General features: G+C 40.7%; 1 protein-coding gene across 1 annotated transcript in view; it reads left to right on the top strand.

Annotated features, from left to right (window-relative positions):
* fstl5 (follistatin-like 5) overlaps nt 1-24,365 on the top strand; it is a 181,151-nt gene that overhangs the window by 94,499 nt on the left and 62,287 nt on the right. Inside the window, exons 5-6 of the mRNA XM_056439702.1 lie at nt 3,855-4,051; nt 9,359-9,479. Of these exons, the coding sequence (XP_056295677.1) occupies nt 3,855-4,051; nt 9,359-9,479 (318 nt within the window). The remainder of the gene's footprint in view (nt 1-3,854; nt 4,052-9,358; nt 9,480-24,365) is intronic.

Here is a 24,365-nt window from a genome sequence, read left to right as displayed (position 1 = left end):
ATGTCCCCTGGTCATGCCGGCAGCCATTTATCTTTTATTCATTCTGCCATTTGTGACCAAAGCAAGCTTCTCTGGCACCGGCGCTTGTCAAAAACAGAGCCCGCCCCCGTGATATGCGACGTGATGCAGCACAAACGGCGTGCTGTATCACGATCAGGCGCCGGCGCCGTTTTCCACCGCAGGAATGGAGCTCGCTGGTCGCATCCGGCCTCTGTCACTGTTTTATAGCTGCCGAAACAAATGTTGTAATTCCGACAGATCCTGCTCCTGTCGGCATGCGCTATCTGCAGCAACTTGTAGGAAGGACACGCTTTACCGAAGCACCTCTGCTGCTGTTCACGCTCTGAGAGATTCGTGAAGCTTCAAAGCAGAGCGAGCACCTCCAACGTCTGCCGACAGCTCCGGCTGCCTCTCGCCGAAAGGTCGGCTACAGCCAACAGAAGCGTTGTTCCCGAGCTGCGCTGCCGCTCTGCACCGCTGCGAGCCTTTAATTATTCTGTTCCCCCGAGTTATCGGAAAAGAAAGCATTGCAACAGGAGATTTCCATTTTGGACAATATTGTCGACAGCAAAGGAAACCAGAGAGACTCTGTGAGAACATGAAACAGGAAGAGAAGACCAAAACCAATCCAATGGATGGCACTGATGCTAAATTATTTAAAATGGAGTATTGATAAGTTCACACACACACACACACACACTTACAAACACAAGGACGGAAGGCCACATTCCAGACAGTGAACTCTACAATAAATCTAGTTGACGACGATGCTAGTTACTGTAAGAGCAAAACAACCTTTGTGAGTCAAAAGCCAATACTTTATCAATTAGAAATGATATACTAGAACGATTATTATCATTACCTAATGCAACCTACATCTGACGCAGTATTGAGATGTCACGGATATTACATAATATGAAGGGTGTTTTAAATATTAATAAATACTTTTTTTTTAGACCAATAAAAGTCAATATATAAATGCAACATATCTAAAATGTCAATATAATTAATATATTATATTAGCGCGCCGTAATATAATTAATACGTTGCATTTATATTTAGACTTTTGCTGGTCTAAAAAACGAATTTATTTATCTCTAAAACATAAATTCATTCAAATACAGTTCACAATGTATCCTTTTTAAAAATAATTAATTATAGTTTCGAAATTAAAGAAAATTACCCAACAAGATTATTGATAAAGAACCAAGCCGATGATGACTTTCAATAGGAGTAGTATATATACCCCAAACTCTGTCTACTGAAAGAACTACAACAGTCTTCCAAAACAAATTGCTTATTTTTTTCCTTTACTTTTTTGATAATGGCAAAGAGCGTTTTCTCACTCAACACATTTCCCATGGGTGGCTGTAGCATGTGATTCACACCATTTTCACACCATTCGACCACCCCTCGTGTGTGTCTGTGTGTGTGTGGAGGCATTGGCATTCATCATGTTTCTCCTCTCATTTATTAAGATTTTTTTATTTCATTTGTCATCCATCTGCAGCTGAATGATTTGTGTGTTTGTTTTTCAGCCCGCCTCGAGAAAATGGGAAGTGTTCATGCGGAACTAAGAAGCTCGCTAAATCAGTTTAATTTCCAGTCAAGTCTTTTGTTGTTGATACAAATTCTTTGGATATACAGTATATATATATGGTAGAATATTAGTGGATGCGCAAAAGTTTCCTCTATCTCTTGAAAGACTGTTGCAGCTTGCATCCTTCTCTCAGTCACAATACTAAATATTTCAAAGGCATATTTTTACACCTTTGGACTTCGTGAGGTCACACAGAATTGAGATGAAGACGACTTAATAGTCTCAGCGGCAGCCTATTATTGATTTTACAGACAAGAGTGCAAAGGAGAGATTCCCTCAGCATCTCAAGCCCCCAACGAGCATCGAGTTCAAACACTCACTGATTGCTCGAGTTGTTTTTTCGCCGAAGGAAAATGCACGAAAGAAAATTTACGAGAGAATCAAGATCCTCCAGCTAATGACACGAGATTCGTCTCTCGGCCAGCACCCAGATCTCATTAACGGTCCCACTAAATCGCTCTCGCCCGCCAAAGCCAATTTGTCTTGCGGAAAGGCTCCACGCGTGGCAGCTGCTATTCCATATTCGTCCTGCGTATGAATGCTGTGACGGCAAAATTTGGCCGCACCCCATGTTGAGTGTTTTTAAACTGAAAGGACGAATAGCAAAGAACAAAAACTTGTCTATGTAATAATGTATTCTTGTAAGTAGAGTCACCTTTACACGGTGTCCCTCAGGAGTCTGCCAAGGGTGAACTGAAGAGTCACCGTTACACGGAGTCCCTCAGGAGTCTGCCAAGGGTGAACTGAAGAGTCACCGTTACACGGAGTCCCTCAGGAGTCTGCCAAGGGTGAACTGAAGAGTCATCGTTACACGGAGTCCCTCAGAAGTCTGCCAAGGGTGAACTGAGGAGTCATCGTTACACGGAGTCCCTCAGGAGTCTGCTAAGTGCAAACTGAAGAGTCACTGTTACACGGAGTCCCTCAGGAGTTTGCCAAGTGCAAACTGAAGTGTCACCGTTACACGGAGTCCCTCAGGAGTTTGCCAAGTGCAAACTGAAGAGTCACCGTTACACGGAGTCCCTCAGGAGTTTGCCAAGTGCAAACTGAAATGTCACCGTTACACGGAGTCCCTCAGGAGTCTCCCAAGTGCAAACTGAAGAGTCAATGAAACAACATGTACAGTATTTAAGGGAAGTAAGAAGGAGGATCCAGAAGGATACTTTTGTCTTCAGGTCCTTGGATGAGTAATCAAATGATCAGGTCCCTTGATAATTAGACGTTAAAGATCCTGTGAATTATAACACCTATCAATCAGTCTTCATCTTGTCCATTGTTATAATTTGTCTCGACAAGTGATTGTTTCTTTGACAAAAAGTATGCAGGATGGTATGCAATATGCTTAGTAACCTTTACAGGACAGAAGATGATGTGCATAGCCCATTCACATAGTGTAATAGAGAATATAACTAAGAATATATAAAAGTCCCATTACAATGCACAGGGTTTCCCTCTGGAGATTTGAAAAGCGTCATCATGAAACAATAAAGTTTTTTTCTCTCGTGGGTTGGGTTTGACACCCGCTAATATAACTGTTATTAGAGGAGGAAGACTTCCAGATCTAACAATGAGAAGTTGACATGTTCTCAATCTGTAGTTCTAGTCATTATTATTTTCTCTTTGCCTCGACCCTATACTCTGCTCAACGTTTCATGCAGTTTGGCTTCTTTCAAGTGGAGCCTTTGATGACAGATTGTAAATAACGACGCCATCGTCGTTATTTTTCCTCGTAGGTGTCGGTGGTGGGGTGGGGGGGTGTTAGCTCTTGCCACCGATGTTATGGATTTGCTCGTCAGCCTTTCCACGGTGACAGGGCTGCCGCTTTCTGAGTTCGAGGCAGTTGAAATGCTGTGTGTGCTGCCCCTCGGGAAAATAATCCTTAGCATTTGTTATTGTGGTACATATAAATAAGAGACGTGCTCAGATTCTGTTTTTGTTGTTGTTGCCTGATGTGAACGGCAGCTTATTGTTTAATAACGAGAGTCTTTAGGGAGATTGTAGTTTTTTCACAGGTACTAATTGGCTGACATTCGAAAACATGGCATCCGAGTTTAAAAATCGCAAGTTCAATGCTTTTAATCATGCTTTATGTCAGCACCTGGGAATCATTTAGGTATTTATCTTTTTGTAAACGACCGGTTAAGATTGAAATATTAATAAATAAACACAACTATCCCCTCAGCTCCACTAAGTTTATTATAAATAACCTCTCGTTCTCGTAATAATTCTGCCTCTCCCTTTTATCTGCCCTTCCCAGATGATAACTGCCGACTGAGTGACTACCGGCGGCTGAAAACCAAGATTCTGGATTTGCATGACAAGCGGTACATGGGCGCTAACATCCACGGGGCCCACAAGGAGAACATGGCCGCCAGGAAGCAACTCGTTGACGTGATGTTCAAACGCTTTGACGCCGATAATGACGGTCAAATAGATGCCGGCGAGCTCTCACAGGTAAGATATTAATCGAAAGATTCATTTTTAATATGCAATTAGATATTGCTTTGGAAAATACCAACATACATGTCATGAAGGTAAATTGGAAATTAATATACGGTATTTTTTTTATATCTCCAATTTACATATATATGCTATTTTGCACTTGCCTCAAGAGACTTCAAACCACCCAACAAGTCCTTAAAAATGAAAAATAAACATAAAATGCAATTCAATCAATTTTTATAGCCCAATATAACAAATCACACATTTGCCTCAGAGGGCTTTACAACCGGTACAGCATACAACATCCTTTTTTTTAACTTTAATGGTGGGGGGAAAGGAAATAAACCTCACGGAGAGCTTCAGAGGAGGGATGCCTCTCCCATGATGGACAGATGTGCAATAGATGGCATGATGTACAGAAGGAACAACATGATATAAGTACAACGTGGTCGATCCATATGATATACATGATTCATGTAATGAGGGTAGGAATAGCAGTAAAAGCACCAATACTAGCAGAATTATGATGGATCCACACTGTTCGTAACAGCAGTAGTGGATGTTATACAATTAGTGATAATGTCAAGTTCCTACGTGTTTTCTCTCCAACTCCTGTCCAACTTGAAATGGCCTGGTACATGAACCCCGAAGGAGCCACGGGACAACTCCTTCCAACACAGATCAATATTAATTTTTTCGGTCTTAGTTGTTGGCTGGTTGCTTCATCTGGTTGAAAACCTTCAAAACACAAAAGGTTTTACAAAAATGTAAATAAACTTTAAACAATATCAATCCAACAGTTTAAATCAAACAAGAAAGCACATCACAACAAAAGTCTTGTTAAAGTTCCAGGAATTCCAGTGTTTTGTCTCAACAGATACTAGAAAGATGAATTGAAACGTGACTGATAATACTAATAACAGTGGTAAGCAGTGGATGTCCTCAGTGCAGAAAATGGAAGCCACAAATGAACAAGCAGCACCAGGTGTTTAAAACGAGACACTTTGCTCTCCTCTGTACAAGTAACCGTGTCGACGTTCCTCCCCTCGCCCTTCCCTCTGGTAGCTGTGCGGCGCCACTTTAGGTAAAGCTTTTGAAAAGCAATGTGGGTCAAAGGACCTGTCGCGCTCGTGGGAGGCTGCAGCCTCTGACCGGCGCTGCCAAGAGGGATGTCAGAATAAAAAAGAAGAAGAAGAAGCTTTTAGAGACTGCTACAAGCAAGGAATATATTATGTGCATTACAAATAAAGCCTCCCGGTACCTGAGGACTGATTTGAAATAGAAAGTGTTTCAATAATTGAAAGGGTAAGCAACCCTGCGGTGGTTCTTCAGAAACGTGAAACCAGTTGCTATTCTTAGGTCAGATTCCTGCTGATCCAGGAGGATATCCTATCTGCACTGGGGTCACCTTGGCTGGCCTTGGTCTCATTGGATTCATTTAAATATATTGTGAGTGTTCTGAGTTCGAAGCCTCCCAATAACACCTCAAAAATGTTGATTTTCTTTTTTTTTGCCCATATTTTCATATTATCTACATAGTTTTACATGAGTGAAATGCACAGTCGACAAACCATGTTGTGCCGTGTTTTTTTAATGGAATAACATTGTCAGTGTGCTCTGAATGGGAATTTGAATATGCCCTTTAAAGCTATTGGATATTACTTTGGATTCTCAAAACCTCCCGGTGATGCAATTTATTCCACTTCAGGCCGAGCTGCAGTGCTCCAGCGCTCTGTTTGAACGACGCCAGCTCATCAGTAACACTTCACATCCAGATGGAGAGGCTCTTTTGTGGGGTTCCTCAAGGGCTCCTTTTAGCCCTCATCCCCTTTTATCCCAGACACATATGTGAATGTTGGCAGATTTCATGAAAAATCATCAGCTACATATGCTCTGAGAAAAGAAAAGAAGCAAGTATTTCTGGTCAGAAAAAAACATCATTATACATTTATATAAAATTGCAGGTGGTCCTTCTGGGATTTTCAACGAAATCAAACTAAATAAAGAATAACCTTTTTTTTTATGCTTGCATCCATACATGCATGGCCTCCTCTAACTTTCAGGCACACATAGTTTTCTTTATACGATAAAAAAAAAAAGATGTTCATAAAGTTTTTTTCACTTCGCATTATTGAAATCCAAACCACAGGCTTGACGAGGAATGTTTGTTTTTACACATATTTATAGCCTGAAAAGGTTAAGAAAACTTTTTTCAACGTCTGCATACTTTCACATTGGAATTAAATAAAATATCTCGTGATAATTATCGGAGCGAAATAGCTTCATAAATCGGATACATCACTTAATAAACGAAAGCCGCTGTGGGTTTACGGCGCCTCAGCATACGGGCGCTTGAATGTAATTATGGATTGTGTCTTTAATTCTTTTTTATATTGGTGTATAAAAACGTCTTCACAGAATACCATTTCAAAGTAATTAATAGCTTGACGGGACACAGTTTTCTTTTCTCTTCAAAGGATGTGAGTTTTAAATATCATGCACAATATAAAGCGGTCACTTAAGAGTCCATTGTCGGGGCAATCTGCATGTCGTTAACCTCCGTGGCTCGGAATGCAGAATGTTACCTTATTGACAAAAGGTGAACGTTAAAGAAGACGAGAGCTGTATGCAAATGATGGTTGGAGGGAACAACGAAAAAAAGGAGCATTGCACAAGCGAATCACACTGTTATCTGCAGTTGAAAGTACCAAACCACGGCTGCCCTTGGGCGCTCCTTATAATTGGGAGTGTTTTCTGATCTCATTTGAGAGTTTAGAATAGAAATCCCTCACCCTGGTTCACCTGAGTGTTCACATGAAGGGGCACAGGGAGCAATTGTTCCTGTCCTTTAGAAATAGCAATATATCTGCGCTAGCCCTGTCTACCCGTTACTTTGTTGTATTATAAGGATACATTTAATAACACATATATGATCTTTTGAGAAAAGGTGACCACCTGTTCACACTTTGATAATAAGACTGGACCAACTTAAATCCTCATCGAGACCAGAATAGGTCTAAATAATAGTCGTAAAACCCTTCAATATTCTCTCACCAATTAGTAGGATTTTAGCAAGTTCACGTCAAGGTGTGACACACGTTTAATTGGGTATCTTAATTTGTCTGCAGGAAAATCAAAGAAAAGTTCTCGAAGGAGAACTTTAAATATTGTTTTTTAATTGTTAAGGGGAAAAAGTGTGTTATATGCGAGGGTAAAATTAAAAGAGACAATCTATCCATTGGAATGCTGGTTTAAATTGTTGATCACAATAAATACATATTAAATGTCAGTGCCTGATCAGAATCATGTGGTTTTACAGTATATAGTAATATTAGTGTTCTATGAGAGGAACTAGCAGCGTGTTGATGTGGCCTTACTCACAACCTTTGAAAGTAGGCCAATGACCATAACTACATATGGTCATGAGTGGCTATACTCCATATAACACACACTACAGTGCTACCAAATATAGGTAATGTGTGAATACAGAAATGTGTCTAAAATGTTGTATAGTAGTAAAATCGTGGATAGATCGGTGTTGACGAACCAGCCGATGCGCCATTGGCTATGTACATTCACCAAAGGAGTCAGGAAATGTTCAGGAAATAGTTAAAGCTTCAAAGCAAGCAGCTCCAACACCACTTACACATCTCTCAAATGACAACTGCATTACTCAGAGTCAAGGCCAAGCAATAAAGGACTAAAGAGACAAGCATATTTTCGTGTTTCAATAGCTTTTTTGAACTGAGGAATGTGCATTGCGAGGTTATTACCAGATCACTTTCAGTTTGGTTGAGATGCAGAAAAATGACTTCGGAAAATATTTTAAAGAAAAAACACTCAGTGTTAAGCAGATGAGATTATAGGATTCAATATACCGAAGTCTCAAGCAGCTGCTTTATTGCGGCATTTATTTCTTACTTGTTGTGTTTCTAAGACACGCTAAGGATAAGCCATTACTGGTGACTCCTACGTTTTTATCCGGGAAGCCATCTGGGAAGGGAAGAGCAGTGATCCGATGTACGAGGCTTGATGTATAAAACCGTCCCTTGTGATCGGCATTTTGACAGCTGATCTGCCGTGATGGATGTTTCACTGCCAGGGCGATGCGGAAGGGGAAGAGTAGGACCATGCTTTAGCAGGCCGATGATAAAATCTACATAGTGTTGGGGACCTTTTCGCAATCTATTGTGACACAACGGCAGTTTGGCTACAATACACTGACAGCTAATACAGTGTTTTTTTTATCGTCTTTGACATTAAACACAGAGTTGAGATTGGGTACTGCAACGTCGCCTTAAAACTGAGATCACATCCAAACTTTTCAAAAAGTAATGTAAGCGATGTGGGTGTGTGCTTACAGTAATAAGCAAGTATACCTCAGTAAGTACGTTCACTTGAGTGCTGACTTCTGGTAATGTCGGTGTATATATTGTAGCGGTAGCTGCCACACCATCGATATTTATTGAGAAATGTTCTAGTGTATCATTTTAGTGGTGGTCGGCCGTGGGCCATGAATCTTCAGTGATTCGGGTGGTCCACTCCCAACAAATTCAATTAAATTCAGTTTATTTTGTATAGCCCATTCTCACATATTCCAAATTTGCCTCAGAGTGCTTTACAATCTGTACATATAGACATCCCTGTTCCAGAACCTCACATCGGATCAGGAAAAACTCCCACACAACCCTTCATGGGGGAAAAAAAGTGAATAAACCTTCAGGAGAGCAACAGAGGAGGATCCCTCTCCAGGATGGACAGGTGCAATATATGTCATGTGACCAGAAGGACAGATTAGAGTTAAAACACATTCAATGAAAATGACAGAGTGTATGAATAGTTTGTAGAAGGCATATTCCACGATCCAGACCTCCATGATCCATCAGGCAGATTGAGGTAGAGAGGAGGAGTGGGCGGGGCATCAACAGGGCCATGGCATAGTTGGTAGTAGGCGAACTACACGATCCAGACCTCCGTGATCCATCAGGCAAATGAGTCCAGTCCTCTTCCTTTCTCCAATGTTGATGTGTATTCTGTCATTGCCATAAGTGTTCGAGGAATAAAAAACGAATCGACGACAAATCAAGAAAAAAATTCGGCAACCGTACGGAAGCTACTTCTTCTCGTTGGTGAACAATTGGCCGATACATTCGGTGTGAACATTTTCTAGAACTCGCCAGATCTTTTAATTCACAACACATCCTCATTTTATTGATGAGAAAAGGTTTAATCCAGGTGGAATATTGTTGTATTGCTCCACCACAGTCTACACGCACTGACCACTGACTTTCACTGAACATCGATGCAATCTCATTGAAGGTGATCAAGCAAGAAGGTCTGTCCAAGGACGTCTCCGAGTGCACGCTGTTTGACCTGCTGAAGTACAACGACGTCGACGACGACGAGCACCTGACCAAAGACGAGTTTTACACGGCCTTCGGTGAGTCCAAAGTTTCGTCAGTAACCACTTTGTTAGTAACTATCCCTGAAAAATATATATTTAGGCAGAATCTGGCCTTTTTGTGCACACATGTCCCATTTAAAGTTGTGTCAGAAAACAGTTGTAACATGCCTATTCTCGGTCAATGCCTTTAATATCGCCTCACGTGTTTATTACATGTGTTGAAGTTCATTGCTCCCGTCATATTATACAAATGTGACCAATACGTTTCCACTTACTCCGACAGCAATGTAATAATCATGATTCAACTGTAACACAAAGGGTACACCGAGGAAACATATTCAATCTCTTTGATGAGTGTTCATTTTAAGCCTTAAACTCTTTAAATAAATTCACATTGTTCTCCTTTCCCACATTTGAGCATTCACTTCTAGTGGTACGACGTAAAAGATTGACTCAACTACTTTCACTCTCGATGAAACTCCCATCTCAAAATGTACATCCTTCATATGTCCTACGAAAGAGAAAATAAGTGGGCTATTTAAGTTTGTGTTTCGCATTTGAAATCAGTCAGTTTGGGTTTCCTTGGAAACAGGATTCATTATATATTCACAATCTTGATACATTTAATGCACTGTATTAAAAAGTCTTTAATACCTCGCCAATGGATTACTTACTTTGAACTCCAGGTTGTTGGCAAACTGTCTAGTTTGGCTCTCGTGGGTAAATGGATCAAGGAGTTCGACGTGAAGTCGCTGCCAAAGGAAGCAGGTCATGACTAATGCGAGACAGTAGTTCAAACCAACCCCCACCCCCCCCCCCCTCATTATAATATGACAGGTATGCCTGAGTCACCCCCCGAAACACGTGGACTAGTTCCCTCCTTTTTCTCTCTTTCTTTCCGTCTTGACATTTTCAGTGAGCTCAATATCGTCTGACGGAATGTATTTGACATTTGGCTGGCTTGACACATTTAGCAGTGGGAGAGAATTCATAATCAACCTTTTCCGCTCATCAGTCCTTTTTGTATCAGAAGGAATTGAATCGTCTCGCCTGGTATTCTGCGTGAATGTGTGGGAGCGAACCCCCTTCGGGCAAATCCTGAAAATAAAGTTAACGCCAGCCAATCTGCGCAGAGTTGCAATTCCTTGAAGAGTTAAGTTCCTCTAGCTCCAAAAGACTTCCTCTTCAGTTTTATGATCTTTTTTTGCTTGCTTTCAGCTTAACTCATCACGAGGAAATGGGATATTTAATGTCAGTACATTTCAGTTTCTTCAAACCTCTCTCTTTTTTTTCTTCTTTCATTTCCATAAAGTATTATTTCAAGACGAGCAGATTCAATCAAGCAGTAATGTACTCTTTATCTCTTTGTCAACAACTTAGTGTGACTCAGAACTGGAGCACTCAAATCTAATTTCACTCACTTCTGAATTCATATGAGCGTTTTAAATACTTGGAGGTCAGCGAAGTTCTCAGTCGGTGTCGTCTTCACCGCATTCATCGCTCAGCCTTCTTCACTTAACGCTTCGGTGCTTCAAAGAAGAAGAAAAAAATTGTCCCTGTGAAAAGAAAAAAAATTGTCCCTGTGAGGTATCTGAGAAAGCAAGAAAGAAAAAAAGGTCACAAATTCACCTTCTCGAGAGACTCAACTGTGTTGAACTTTTCAATTCGATTGACTTCAACATGCAGTCGTGAACCGATGGAGATAACAAAGGCGTGATGCAACCACGATAAAGCCTTACACAAGAGAGAGAGAGAGAGAGAGAGCACTGGATTTGTCAAAACACTGTCACCAGAAAAAAAGTAGATCTGAGCCAAAGACGAAGATGAGTGATAGCGGCATTGTGTTGCAGAGCCGGAGTTAATTCCCAGTAGAATCGGCAGTACTGGCAGAGCCCTTTCACATTATGGGGAGCCGTTAAGATCCAATGTTCACATCTTCATCTGGATGTCAGAGGATGTTGAAGGTCTTCTTCCCGATGACGGGACTCGCCTTACTTTAGTTCATGTATCTAGTTCAGCAATCTGGCTGCTCAGCAACAAGATCACAGCTGATGTGCCCCGGCCTCCCCTCCTGCTACCTCCTTCTGTCTCATGGATTTTGGAGGTCTGGATCGTGGTCCATGCCTACTTCGAATTATTCATACATTTCTGTCATATTCATTGAATGTCTTGATGTAACTCTGTGATGATTCCTTCTGGTCACATGACATCTATTGCTTCTGTCCATCCTGGAGAGGGATCCTCCTCTGTTGCTCTCCTGATGGTATTTTTTCTATTTCTTGAGAGTTTTTCCTGATTCGATGTGAGGTCAAAGGTCAGGGATGTCATGTGTGTACAGATTGTAAAGCCCTTCGAGGCAAATTCGTAATTTGTGATATTGGGCTATACATATTGAATGGAATCACAGCTGCTCACATCATCTCCACGTCGTCAACGATGACCATCAGTCATGACCTACAGCACGTGGATGGGCAGTGCAAAGGGAGATTTGGCCTCGTAGACCACACAGCAGTAACATCTGTGAGTGGCAGCTGTGAAAAAATATGCAAATACCTTTTGAGCGTCAGCGTAAACTGAGCACCGTTCTGAAGCCAAATCGGTTGATCCGGCTCGGAAGCTAACAGCGATAAATGCCGAATGACTCCGCCGTGAAAACGTCACCTGTCGAGACTCCTTCTCCTAATAAGGACCCTTTGCACACCTTTGAGGAATATGCAAAGCGCTGGCCACGTTGTTTGTCAGGATAGAGGATAAGACTTTTAATGTCCATGCATTATTCATTCCTCTTCTGCATGGACTAGAAGGGGGTAGAGAATCAATTTGCTTCAGCTCGCACTGAGGCGACTGTCTGGCAGAAGTGATGTCTTTTAATTAGATGATGTTACAGATTTGAATGATGTCTGCCACGCTCCTGATAGTCGGCCCCCTTGTGATCGTTGAATAATTTGTTGAACGATGGCTTGGTGCATCATGGGTAAACAGATTAGATGTCATCTGTCATGAAATGTCATTAATTTTGTGGGCGTCACGATACATCAATTACCTGCAGTGCACAGAGAGAGTATATGAGGAAAGCTATACGGTGTAATAGGGGCAGCAGTGACCTTGAACATACGTCACTCAAGCGTTTCCAAAAGGTATTTTTAATAAATCATCGTCATACTGCTTCTTGCGTGTAGTTTACAAGCAGCAGTATGATATTTGGTATTTACAGAGTGCTGTTTGTAAAGCCGCAATATCATTTCTCCATTTCAATAAGTACAAGTTATTCTGTACTGTATGTGCCAGGAATACTCATCATGTTTTTGCTTTTTATTTTATATAATGCATCAATTCTGCATCCGATATTTTCCTCAATGTCACAGCACCGCGGAATATTTATTTGATATCATAAGAATGAACCCCTAACTCTATTACGACTGTATTTGTTGAATTTCAAGCATCCGCTCGACTTTATTCCATCTAACCCGCAGCTTGACTCATGCGTACGACAAAGCACAAAGGAGACGACGTCTGACATTTCGTAACAAACTTGTTATCAGATTACTTTTTGTTTAAGTCTAAAAACCTGGGAAGAAATGACTCGTATACTCTCCAAGTGAGGGATGAAACAGAAGTGAAGCGAATGGTTTCCAGAGCACGTAGGAATAAGTGATGCACTCAAAAAAACACATATTCCTCACGCCTTTACATGCGCCTCCTTTCCCTCTTTATCATGGAGCCGTGCACTCTGGCACAAAAAAAAAGGTGATCATCTGAAAAACACAAGGTCTGCCGTCTGCAGCGGAACAGTCAACATTTGTGATCGCTGAAAAAATAGAATGAGAAAAAGGTTGTGCTCGCAATTTACCAGAAGCAATATCTCAAGCCGACTGTGAAAAAAGGGAACCTGGACCGTTGTACTCGGACGGATGCTTAGGTCACCATTAAGTACATGTTATTTCATGTATGATATCCAGGCACTGTCAGAAATACATCGTCTTGAGGTCAGTTTCATATCAAAGCTTTCCCCATTGGGCCAATGTCCCCTTGTAAGCCCCTTGAAGTCGGTTGGACGATCTCAGGGTACCTTGCATGTGCATCCTGCAGATTACATGCTATTAGTTTTGGTACACCTACTAAAATGCATTTGCTAAGCCTCTCTGCTTCACAGACAACAATGACAATGAATGTGCAAGTGTTTGGAAAGAATCCTCTGAATGGTCCCTCAAGGCTAGTTCGTGGGCTTGAATCCAAACCCATAAAAAAGAAAATCTATGCACAGCACATGCAGTGTGTCCTCGCCTTTTTAACACACACACACACACACACTCGTAAAGCTACACATCCACATGCTCTGTCTTTCTCGATGTAGCACCTTTTTTATGACTTGGCCTCATTCCGGCTCGTCCGTCAACGACATAAAAGTTTATTATTCAGCCTGCTATTCAACTGATTCACAGTAATGACCTTAACTGTCCTATCAAGTAGAGTGGTAATGCTATTTGTGCAGCACTGGGGAACATATATCACCCTGCTTGTTGTGTCATGGGCGCTAAGATATTGATCTGAACCATGACACCTCTTGACAGAACACGCCACTCGGAGATACGACGCTTTTGATTTCTGCTGAGGCCAGAAGCCTTGGAGCGCCCGTTAAATTCCTTGAGGGACCGGTGGAGAAGACTGTCATGTGATCTATACTGTTGATGTGCTGATGTTGAAGGACTGGCAGAGTTTCTTAAGGACGATAGCAGGATTTGTTCTGTGCGTCTGGATCCCGGATGATTCCTGGATGATCCTCCGTGGTTTAAGAGTACACAGGAGTCACGGTTTACGGGTCTCGGTTCAGGTACCGCTTAAAAACAACAAACAGGGAAGTGATACGTTTCTTTTTATCATCTTGCTGTGGATTGAGGCAACTCTGGTATACTAGTGGTCGACTTACAACTGTGTTTATATTGAACACACCTGCAAAATGTGAACTAAATATTTTAAACATTTTTTTTACATTATCTGCTTGTGGAAACTTAGGTATGTAAAAAAAAATGACTATTTCATTTTTTTATGGTTTAAACTAAATTCTGGACAGACCTTACACATTCACCTTGTCAACGCGTTAAATAAATGGTGGTCTTGTTCACAATTAAGAGAAGATTACTGTGTAATGGTTCTGATTGGCGTTTACTTCCTTGATATGTCAAAATGGATTTAATTTGGGGGGGACATACCAGTTGTGATCTCTTTCTTAACTTTTCTTCCCATTTTTTGTCTTATTTCTGTTTCATTCTCTTCTGTTTATTCACATTCCGTCACATTTACTTTTGGTTTTATTGCAAGACGGCCTAATCCTGTGTGTTTCCAAGTCTGGGTTAATCCTGATATTTGCCAAGTTCGGAAATGAGTAGACTCAAGCTCCCTACTTCTGTGAAGATTATAATTAGTTCATCCAAACCAACAGTCTCCTTAAGGGGAAGGCTCCTTCCATTAAGGCAACTTCTGCTGTTATTCAGCCCGCATGGCACCGCGAGAATTAATGTATACTCCGGCTTTTACTTGTCAAAACCCCTGCTGAGCATTACATTCACAGGCTGCGAGAAGTGGTGTTAAAATCCTTTCATAAGTTATGCTTCATTTTCCACCATGTGACTTTCCCATCTCTAGGATGTGTTAGAGTTCAATTAAGTTGTATGACTTTTTTATTTTGTGAATCTCAACTGAAGGACAAAAGCACCGTTATCTCAACAACTCTCGAGGGTGGATTGCTCTTGTGACAAGATGGTTGAGTTGCGTTGCTTCTAATTGTGTTTTTTTGATAAAATGGTGCAATTCTCAATGAAGCGCAATGGTTAAGATAATGGATTCTAACATCTGACGCTTCAATGAAAATAAGTGACGGCACACAGAATCAGGCAAACTCGAGAGATGGTTGATGTCTTTTGGTCACAGATAGGAAGTAGTTATGGATTGTAACCCTATTGTTGTGTTTAAAGTGTAGAAAGCTAATGAATCCAATTAAATGTTTATATACAGCGACATTTACTTGATCATTTTGGAAAAAAAGTGGACAAGGGCAAACCATGCGCACATTAGCAGGGTCTGATTAGAGGGTGCTAACATGACATTTTCTGACATTTTATATATTTATATTTTCTGTCCCAAACTGTTGACGATCTCAGAATTGGCCTCACGAGATAATGAGATGTTTAAAATGTTAGCTCGCGTTTAGAGCCATTTTAAACCATGAAACGTCAGACCTCTTCATTAATATTAACACCAGCATTGGTGTGTTTAATAAAAGTAGCGTCAAGTTTATAGCTCATAAAACAAGTTTAAGTGCGGTTACTCAACACAATTCCTAATCTTTAGAATAAGTGATGTGTTTTTAATTTTTTTTATTGAGCAGCACCAACAGTGTATTATTTCTATCAGGACTATATCTGAAGGGTAGACGCAATAAATGCTGAAAATGTAACTGCTGGAACTAAGAATAAATCAGAATCAAGGGAAGTTCACACCAGCAGCCTTTCCAACAATCCACTTCCTTTTCCAAGATCAATCCATTACTGGGCACTCCCGCATTTTAATTTTGCTGGCACGATTCGTGAAGTGTAGGGATAGGGAATTTTATTTAATTTCCATATTTGACTGTCCAAAAACAACAGATTCAGATGATGCAATAATTCTATAATTTGGCTGGTGAAATAAGGCTGGTCAAGCTGAACAGTTAATACTGTTGTAATGAATTTAACCATCTGACACCTGTGGGCCCACATTCTGTCTTCAAGAGCAAGAGTGAAGATACTGGTATCATATACCGGTCTCATGTACTGGTATCATGTATTGGTATCATATGAAACGAGAAAACCTCCATTGGTGCCAACCGTGTCATAATGGCTTTTTGGCAAGGGACAACTGTCATGGTGATTTTTAAAGAGAACCCTTGACCTCTAACCTCAGGGTATGTGACTGGAAATGGGTTCAATGCGTACCCACGTGTACCCCCTTGACATACTTGTCCACTTTACTCTAATCCCATGCAGTTTGGGGCAAAAAAACATGCAGTTGTTTGTATCCATTATAAATGTGTTATTTTTCGTATACTCTAAAGAGGGGTGTATTTGAATATTTTTGCATACTGGGGTCCCTAAACAGTCTTGGAATTGTATAAATTGGGGTTTGACTGGGAAGATGAGACTTGCGGATCCAATTAGCCCAATTGTATTAATTTATAGCCAAGCAGTGAGAAATTGTTTTGAATTTTTCAATAAATTCAATTGTATGACCATGATGACCCCTATGATAATAACTTTAAAATAATATAAAATATTGAATAAATATTTTAAAATATTAATTTTATTTTAATAATATTTATAATATTTAATGACTCACAGGATTGATCTGTGTCCTCTGTATCTGTGTTTTTACTTCTGTTTGTGTTCTGTGTGTGATATGATGCCACGCCAAGAAAAAATCAAATTGCCCCTCAAAAAAAAAAAAAAAAAAATTTAATTAAAAAGTTTAAAATTATTAATTTTACTTTTCATTTTCATCATCTTTCAAATACCTCTTAGCATTACTTTAACCCTGCCTTTTTGATTTTATATTATTTAACGATCCCTTAACCCTCCTGTCCATTGGGTCAATTTTCACCCGATTCAATGTGTGTCTTGTTGGAGTCAACAAGTCAACAAACAAAAAAGTAGTACTTACACTAAAAAAACAATATTAATTCTAATAATTTTTTTTTTTGAGATTTATAGCTGGGGACCTATTGACAAATCAAAAATAAAATATGTAAATATATATAAAGGTAACAGGAGGGTGAACATTGAATCGGTCATATTGACCGAGTGAGAGGAGGGAAATGAAATGGTCAAAAATTGACCCGAAGGCGACACAAGGGTTAAGCCAGTATGTTGGATTGACTGATATTGGATTGAAATGTTGAATGCTATCTGTGACTCAGCGGATCTATATATTTTTTTTAATTTGGATCTGGGCATATGCTCTCATAGAGAGCAGCTACATCACTGCATCCTGATCAAAAAATTTAATCTTCTACTATCGAACATGCTAAAATTTATATTTATATGTTTACATCCGTATTTATCACTGAAGAGCTCCAGTTTGAGTATGAACTTAAAGGTTTACATGGCGATACAAAGCCAAGGGGAATGTATAAACTTCCCATGAAGTGTATTTGATGAATATTTTTATGCCTCGTGCCATCTGTTTAAATATCTTAGGAACGCCCGGAAGGAATTTCTTTAAACTTGCCGGAAACTTCCGCTCCGTTTTTCGAGGATGTGCTGATGAAAATGCGGGTGTGACCTCACAAAACCCGTTTATTGGCCATAACTCAAAGAACTCATCTGCACATTTGTACAATTTCTCACAAATGCCTCGTCAGATAAAATGATGAAGCCATGACATTTTGCAGACGTAGACGTAAAGCCTACGGCGGAGGCATAAAACCGTTAGCCGGTAACTGCAATAGTTTAATAAATTCCAGACGATACTGGGGGAAAAGAAGCTAGCTGAGAGGGCAGCTTGTTCTCAGAGCAGCGAAACACCGTTACCCGGGACTTTGTGGATCCAGCGGATCAACACTTTGTCTGCTTTTTAATTCACAAGAGGGAAATAGCTACGAATATATTTTCGCGCCCTCTTTTGCTTTTTTCTGTCTGTCAGGATTGTTTACAGGTTCAGTGCTAACAGATGGCTGCGTTCGTCCTCTTTTCTCAACGTTTAACGTCTCACGCCCAGTCGAAGGTGTCGGCACAGACAGAAGGGCGGTGGCGCGCCTGTAATACAATGGGGGGAAATAATTGTTGCGTAAGCATAATTGTACTGCCGACAACCAGGTTTCTGATGTTGCTTTGAATGGCAAAAAAACAAGTGTCACTCAACATTAAATCCTACATTAAAAAATATCTAAAACAATTGCAACGATATAGTTTAGGCCATGCAAGCCGTATGTGTGGTGAAATATGACAGAACAATTCAATCACAACCTCTCTCATGCGAAAGGTTAAGTGATATATGATTTACTTATTGCAGTTAGATAGAGGGATTTTTCATTAGTTGTTTTCCATAAGGTAGCCATGATTAATTTAATCCAATTAGAGCTCCTCTTAGGCTGTGTTGCATGCTAATGCTTGGCCGTCCCTCAGGAGCTCTCCCAACAGCTGCTTTGGTAACAGACTTGAGGCTGATCATCCAGAGGTAATGCACTCACTAAGGCCATTTGTAAATGTTTAACAGCCATCTTGATGTGTATAATTAAGTATCCTCTCGCCCTTTACCTGTACAATTTGAATATGTAAAGGTGTTGTAACAATAACACTGCAAAAATAGAATAATCTCCAGATGCTAACGGATACTGAAACCAGTGGTCCCTGTATCCATTGGTATTTTTCTTGGATGTGGATGTTCAGAGCATTATAAGATAATCTCATTTAAGTGGAAAAGCTCAGAATCTACATCAAACGTAGTTCCCTCCCTCAAAGTGATGCCGGGGTTCTTTGACCTAAACTTAAAGCTGTGAATGTAAACCAACCCGAATGCATCTCCGTGGATTTGGAGGACGACTGTCTGAGAAGATGTGGACTAAAGTTTGAACCTTCAAAGATGCGAAAGAAGATCTTTAATTACAAGTCTGTGATGCCGAGATAACGAGCCTCTAATGTCTTTACATCTGTTATATATCTTCCGGTCTTCTTTTCTCATGAATGCGCAAGAAAAGTGTTGAATTAATGACAGCTGAAGTTTTAGAAAATCAAATTACTTTGGCACATTCACGCGGTTTCTCTCTACTTTCTATCTATTGTAACTCATAACAATAATACATCTCACAATGGCACTCGAACAGGAAGCTCCTGCTTTTGAATGTATTTTTCGCAGGCCTGTTGTAACAATATAATAATAGGTAATCAATGTCCAAAGCGAGCCCACGTTATGCATTCACAGAGAACTGAGACGGTGGGTATTGTGCACGTCCCACACCGTGTTGGTAAAGATGCACGACAAACGCAGCAGATGGAACAGACACCTGACGCGGTCCACACAAAGAGATGAAGTCAACGTCTTGACCCTTTACGGCTAAGTCAGACAACCATCTGGGTGCAAGGAAAGCAGGCAGACCACATTTAATGAGGATATTCTACAGAAATTATCTCAAAATAATACAAACGTATACTTAAAACCACATCATTTCCTAAAATAGGCCGTTATTTAAAATTGTAAGTGAGGAACAAACATGGTGATGAATTTCAATGTATATTTAGAATTGTTTGCATATTTTGTTGTATAGGCTACAGCCTCTTTTGGTTATGTTTTATAAATGAACAAAACGCATTGTTTCGTGGGTGTTTTCGAGAGGGTGTTCACTAAATGTCAGAGCCGGTGTCATGTCCGTCTTATCTGGTCAATTTTTTCTTTCCCATACGAGCTTCCGATCTTCAGCGTGCGGACCGCCTCCGTTTCCTCCGTTAGCTTGAAGACGCTTCAGCTTCGTCTCTACACTCAACATCACAGTCACGTTGTATTTTTTAGTTGTTGCTCTTTTCTGAACTGAGCTGAGAAAGAAATACCAATTTGGAGTGGCGCTAAGGCGTTATCGCTCCCCGTCAACATGCGCGTTTACTTCTTTTTATAGGAGATCAGCTGATTAGTGTTGCTGTTTCATGGGAGGAGTGCGACAAGCGACACATAAAAAAGCGGAAATGAGCACTTTCCTTTGACGAAAGGGGAAGTTTGTTGATTTCAACATTCAAACTTCTCTTTCTGTCAAACATTCAAGTCCACCGAGTCCCTCGTCTTCGCGATCAAACACAAACACTCTATTCTTCTTGTTTTGAGAGAGTTTGCACAAATCAACCATCCAGAGATCTGAGAGTGAGCATGTGTGTGTGTGTGTGTTTTGGGGGTTGTTTTTCTTCGCCTTTTGAGTCTTTGCACATTCGCTATGAATACTCAGCATCAGGGAACATACTTTTATCTCCCCTTCAAAAAATGTCAAACTCAAAAGCAATTTGGGGGTACACAACCTTTCAGCCTCGGTAATATGGAGCATCGCTGAGAGAGGGGAGTGTGTTAGAGGAATGGGAGACTTGGTGAAGAGAGACAGAGCGGCCATGTGTTAGAGAAAGAGAGCGACAGAGCGTGATGGAGGATATAGCGAGGGGGGGGTGGGCGCTCAAGGAACCTTCGTGTAATTTGTCTTTGTGCACGGACCCTCGCAGCATCCTGCGGGCCCGGGCTATTTTCCTTGACAAGCTCGTTGCCTCCAGTGCAATCGGTGATTTAGCTCTCGTTGACCAACATCCCCCCTCTGGGAGCGGAGCAGAGTAAATCAAATAGTCTGGACTTTCGGCCGTTAATCACTAATTACAGGTCGGACGGTGAAGGTTGATCCTTCCTTCGAGGGGCCGAGTCCTCTCAGGCCTCAAATCAGACCGAAGAAAAGAAGAGAAGCCAAGGCCACTGCCTCCTCTGAGAAATCTTTCGCAGAGGAGGCGCAGGACTCTGAGTGTTTTGAGACGGCTCAAGCAGCCCAGACTCCCATCTCTCAGAGGAGTTTTCTCATTCAGGTCGGATTCCAGCCCCCGTTTCCTTCTTCCCTCCCCCTTTCTTTTCTCCATCCGCCGGCTAAAGCTGTGATAGAGCCCACCCGGCTTTCAGTCTGCCGACTTTCTTCCTTAAATTCTCCCTATAGCCCTCCGGGGGATCAGCGGCAAATGGAGTTTGTTGCTTTCAGGGTACAGCACACGCATTACGATACAAGGGGGCTGTAATTGAATGGTTAGGGAGGACATTATTGAAGGAGATTTCTGTCAGCATATCCACCCACCATCTCGTTAACATTGCGAAAAGAGCCAACTGGCTGAATGGGGTGGATCGGCTAGCTATAGCGCTATCAGGATGAGGGGAGTGGGAGGATCTTGGATTAGCCATCCGCGACTGATGGAAGATCCATTTTTTCTTAATTCTTTACTTTCTGCATTAGAGCCGATTTAATGTGTTTTACTTTCCTGCTATGCTCTTGTTCTCCTACTCATGGATTTCTTTGGGATTGTTGTGGTTTTTTTGTTTTTGTTTGCTGGCTTTGATTTTTGGTTGCTTGACATCTTAAATGGTCCTTGTCTTATTTTGGATGTTTTTTAATTTAATTCCTTTATTTTTTTAGCCCAGTGTTTTCTAACAGCATTCAACCTCAAAAGATGAGCAGTTTTAAAGAAGCTCCGCAAAGACAGAATGTTGTTGTTGGCATTACTGCTTGTAGCCGATGTAATAATGAATAATTGATTGGTATACAAATATGTAATGATATTAAATAACCCAGTTATGCATCATAAACTCATGAATTATTGTAAAAAAGGTAAAGTTGAGTGACGGATGAGAGGTTTTTCTCCAGTTTCACTACACCCCAACTGCAGTACTGTTCAGGTACTGTAGTTGGCCTAATAAACATGGCATCTTAATAAACATGGCATCTTAATAAACGTACTTTCCAATTGCCAATACAGAAAACCAAATATCAGGCCTATGACCAATTATTCAATCCACTAATACACAAAGGGTCAGAGTGGGTCGTCAATAATCCAAATATTTTATGAAAGAAGTTCATCAGTTTTATGGTTAAAGATTCTGTATCACTATCACTATTATCACATTTCAGTTTTTCTTTATCTTTCAATCATGATGTGCAACACACAGTTCCTTCATATGTCATTTCGTTCCCCTGTGTCCACGCTGGCTCTCGTATCACCCCTGACTTCCACTGTCACATCTTTATTACAGACAAACGGCTTCTAACCGATCAGTCGCCTTCCATCAAATTATCGCTGTCACATTATGACGTCCACAGGGGGGAATGTTTCAGTGATTTTATGAACTTGGTTATTTCTTGTCATGTTCCATTCAAACCCCTCTTTTCTTAGACAAACACAAGTGATAGGTTGTGGTCATGAAAAGAGAAATGTCCCCTCCGTGGAGGCCATCACCAGACATGGTTATCATCTATTGAATGAGACAATGAATGAAGTCTCATGTTTGCTTTTTGGAAAAGAAAGACTGATTGGTTCATTAATTAATATTTGAACCTGTATTCTAATGACTTCTTTTGTTTGCGTCTTTATGTGTTTATGAGATAATTTAGTATGCAAATTTTCTTTCAATAATCCCAACAAAAAAAAATTCTAAGGGACCACACCAGCCATGATGGGAAATCAAATGGTGAAGATCACATAAACGTCATTCCCAACCTTTTTCAAGATGGCAGTGTGCACCAAGAACATAATATCTGATACAGTCTGATGCAACTGCAAAGCAATATTCGCCAACTTCATGGAGCTGATGATTTTAAATGTGTTACACGTGTTGGGATTTCAGGTCAACATTTGGGGACCGTTGCATTGAATTACATTATACTGTACAGGGGTTTTGTCCCAGAGGCAGTGAGGAAAGTTAAGCAGAAACGGATTTCTATTATTTTTTACGACTGTTTCTCTTATCTGGCTTGCTGGGTAAACTCGATTAATGTAACATCTCATAATATAAAAATAGCAGCATGGGTCAAAGTAATTTTCACATGGATTTTCTTTTTTTTTATCACCATGAACCACAAAGCGTGTGTTCCATTTCCCGCAGGATAAACACATCGATCACACGATACAGTAATGTATGACTAGAAAGAAAAACACAAAGTGAAAATTGTTTAAAATGCAAATTGTTTCATTTTTTTATTTTTTATCACACAGATCCTGGATTATTTAACACCTAGATAAACTGTAACCTCACAAATGCCCACAAAGATCAACTCTCGATTGACACTAGAATTATGAAATCTTTGAGTTATACTCCCCAAGAAGAGGGGCTCTGACTAGATTAGCCCGGATCTAACGGACTAGCCGAGTTCACAGTACATAGACACAACAAGTGGACCGAAAAAGAGCAAATGACTGAGAAGGTTAAAAAGCGCTCAGAGGCCGCTGGTCGTGCTGTAATCGAAGGTGCTCTCATCTCGACTCGCTGGGCTGTGGCAAGTGAACACTGTCTGCCGGACGCGCTCTTTCATTAGGTTTTTGTATTTCATGCCCTCAGGAGCAGAACCAATTGAGTCTCTGTTTCCTTTTGCTCTGTTGCTCATTACCCGGGAGAAAGATTAAAAAGCGTTCTCTCACTGGCGGTGTTGCGTAACACCACCACAGAATGGACGAGTGTGAACCGTCCCATCCGAATACCAGATGCACAAAAGGCTAACGTGAGCTAGGCATGCTGACCTCTCACCAGTATGCCTTGCTAACGTTAGCCTTTTCTCAGTTATGAGTAGAAGGGAAACCCATCTTTTCTGACTATACCTTGAATAAAAACAGATTAGCACTTCAGTGGCACTTGAATGGCACTTACTTATAGTATTACTCATGGTATTACTTATAGTATTACTCATGGTATTACTTATGGTACTTTCGTAGTTTGGCTTTCTTGAAGAAATGTGACTATATTTATTCTTTTTGTTCTGAGTTTGTACTCATGGCTAAATGCACTTATTGTAAATCGCTTTGGATTAAAGCGTCTGCTAAATGGCATGTAATGTAACGTAACATGTAAAAGGGAACCATGGATCCTACTACCACATCTCACTGTTAGCCAGAAACATGTTTCAACACATTTTAGGTCTTGCAGGAATACTCAACTGAGCAAAGCTCCGCCTCTCATCGAGGTCTAGGGCTGTGTTTCCCCGGGCAGCAAGTTTTCTTTCTTTTTGTAGCCTACTTGTTCCTTTCTTTAGAAAGGATGCACTCCTGGGCTTTTAACACAATGTAGGGAGTCTAGCTTTTTTTTTTAAACCAACTTCTAGTTCCATGCCTCCCAAAAGTGGCTGTTCTGTAACGTTAGCTAACAACGAGCTCCACAGTGGTCAACCTATAGGGTCCTAAA

The sequence above is a fragment of the Pseudoliparis swirei genome, chromosome 19 (genome assembly GCF_029220125.1).
Source record: "Pseudoliparis swirei isolate HS2019 ecotype Mariana Trench chromosome 19, NWPU_hadal_v1, whole genome shotgun sequence".
Classification (NCBI taxonomy): Eukaryota; Metazoa; Chordata; class Actinopteri; order Perciformes; family Liparidae; genus Pseudoliparis; species Pseudoliparis swirei.
Note: the sequence above shows the minus strand (reverse complement) of the source record. Positions and strands in the feature narration are given on the sequence as shown.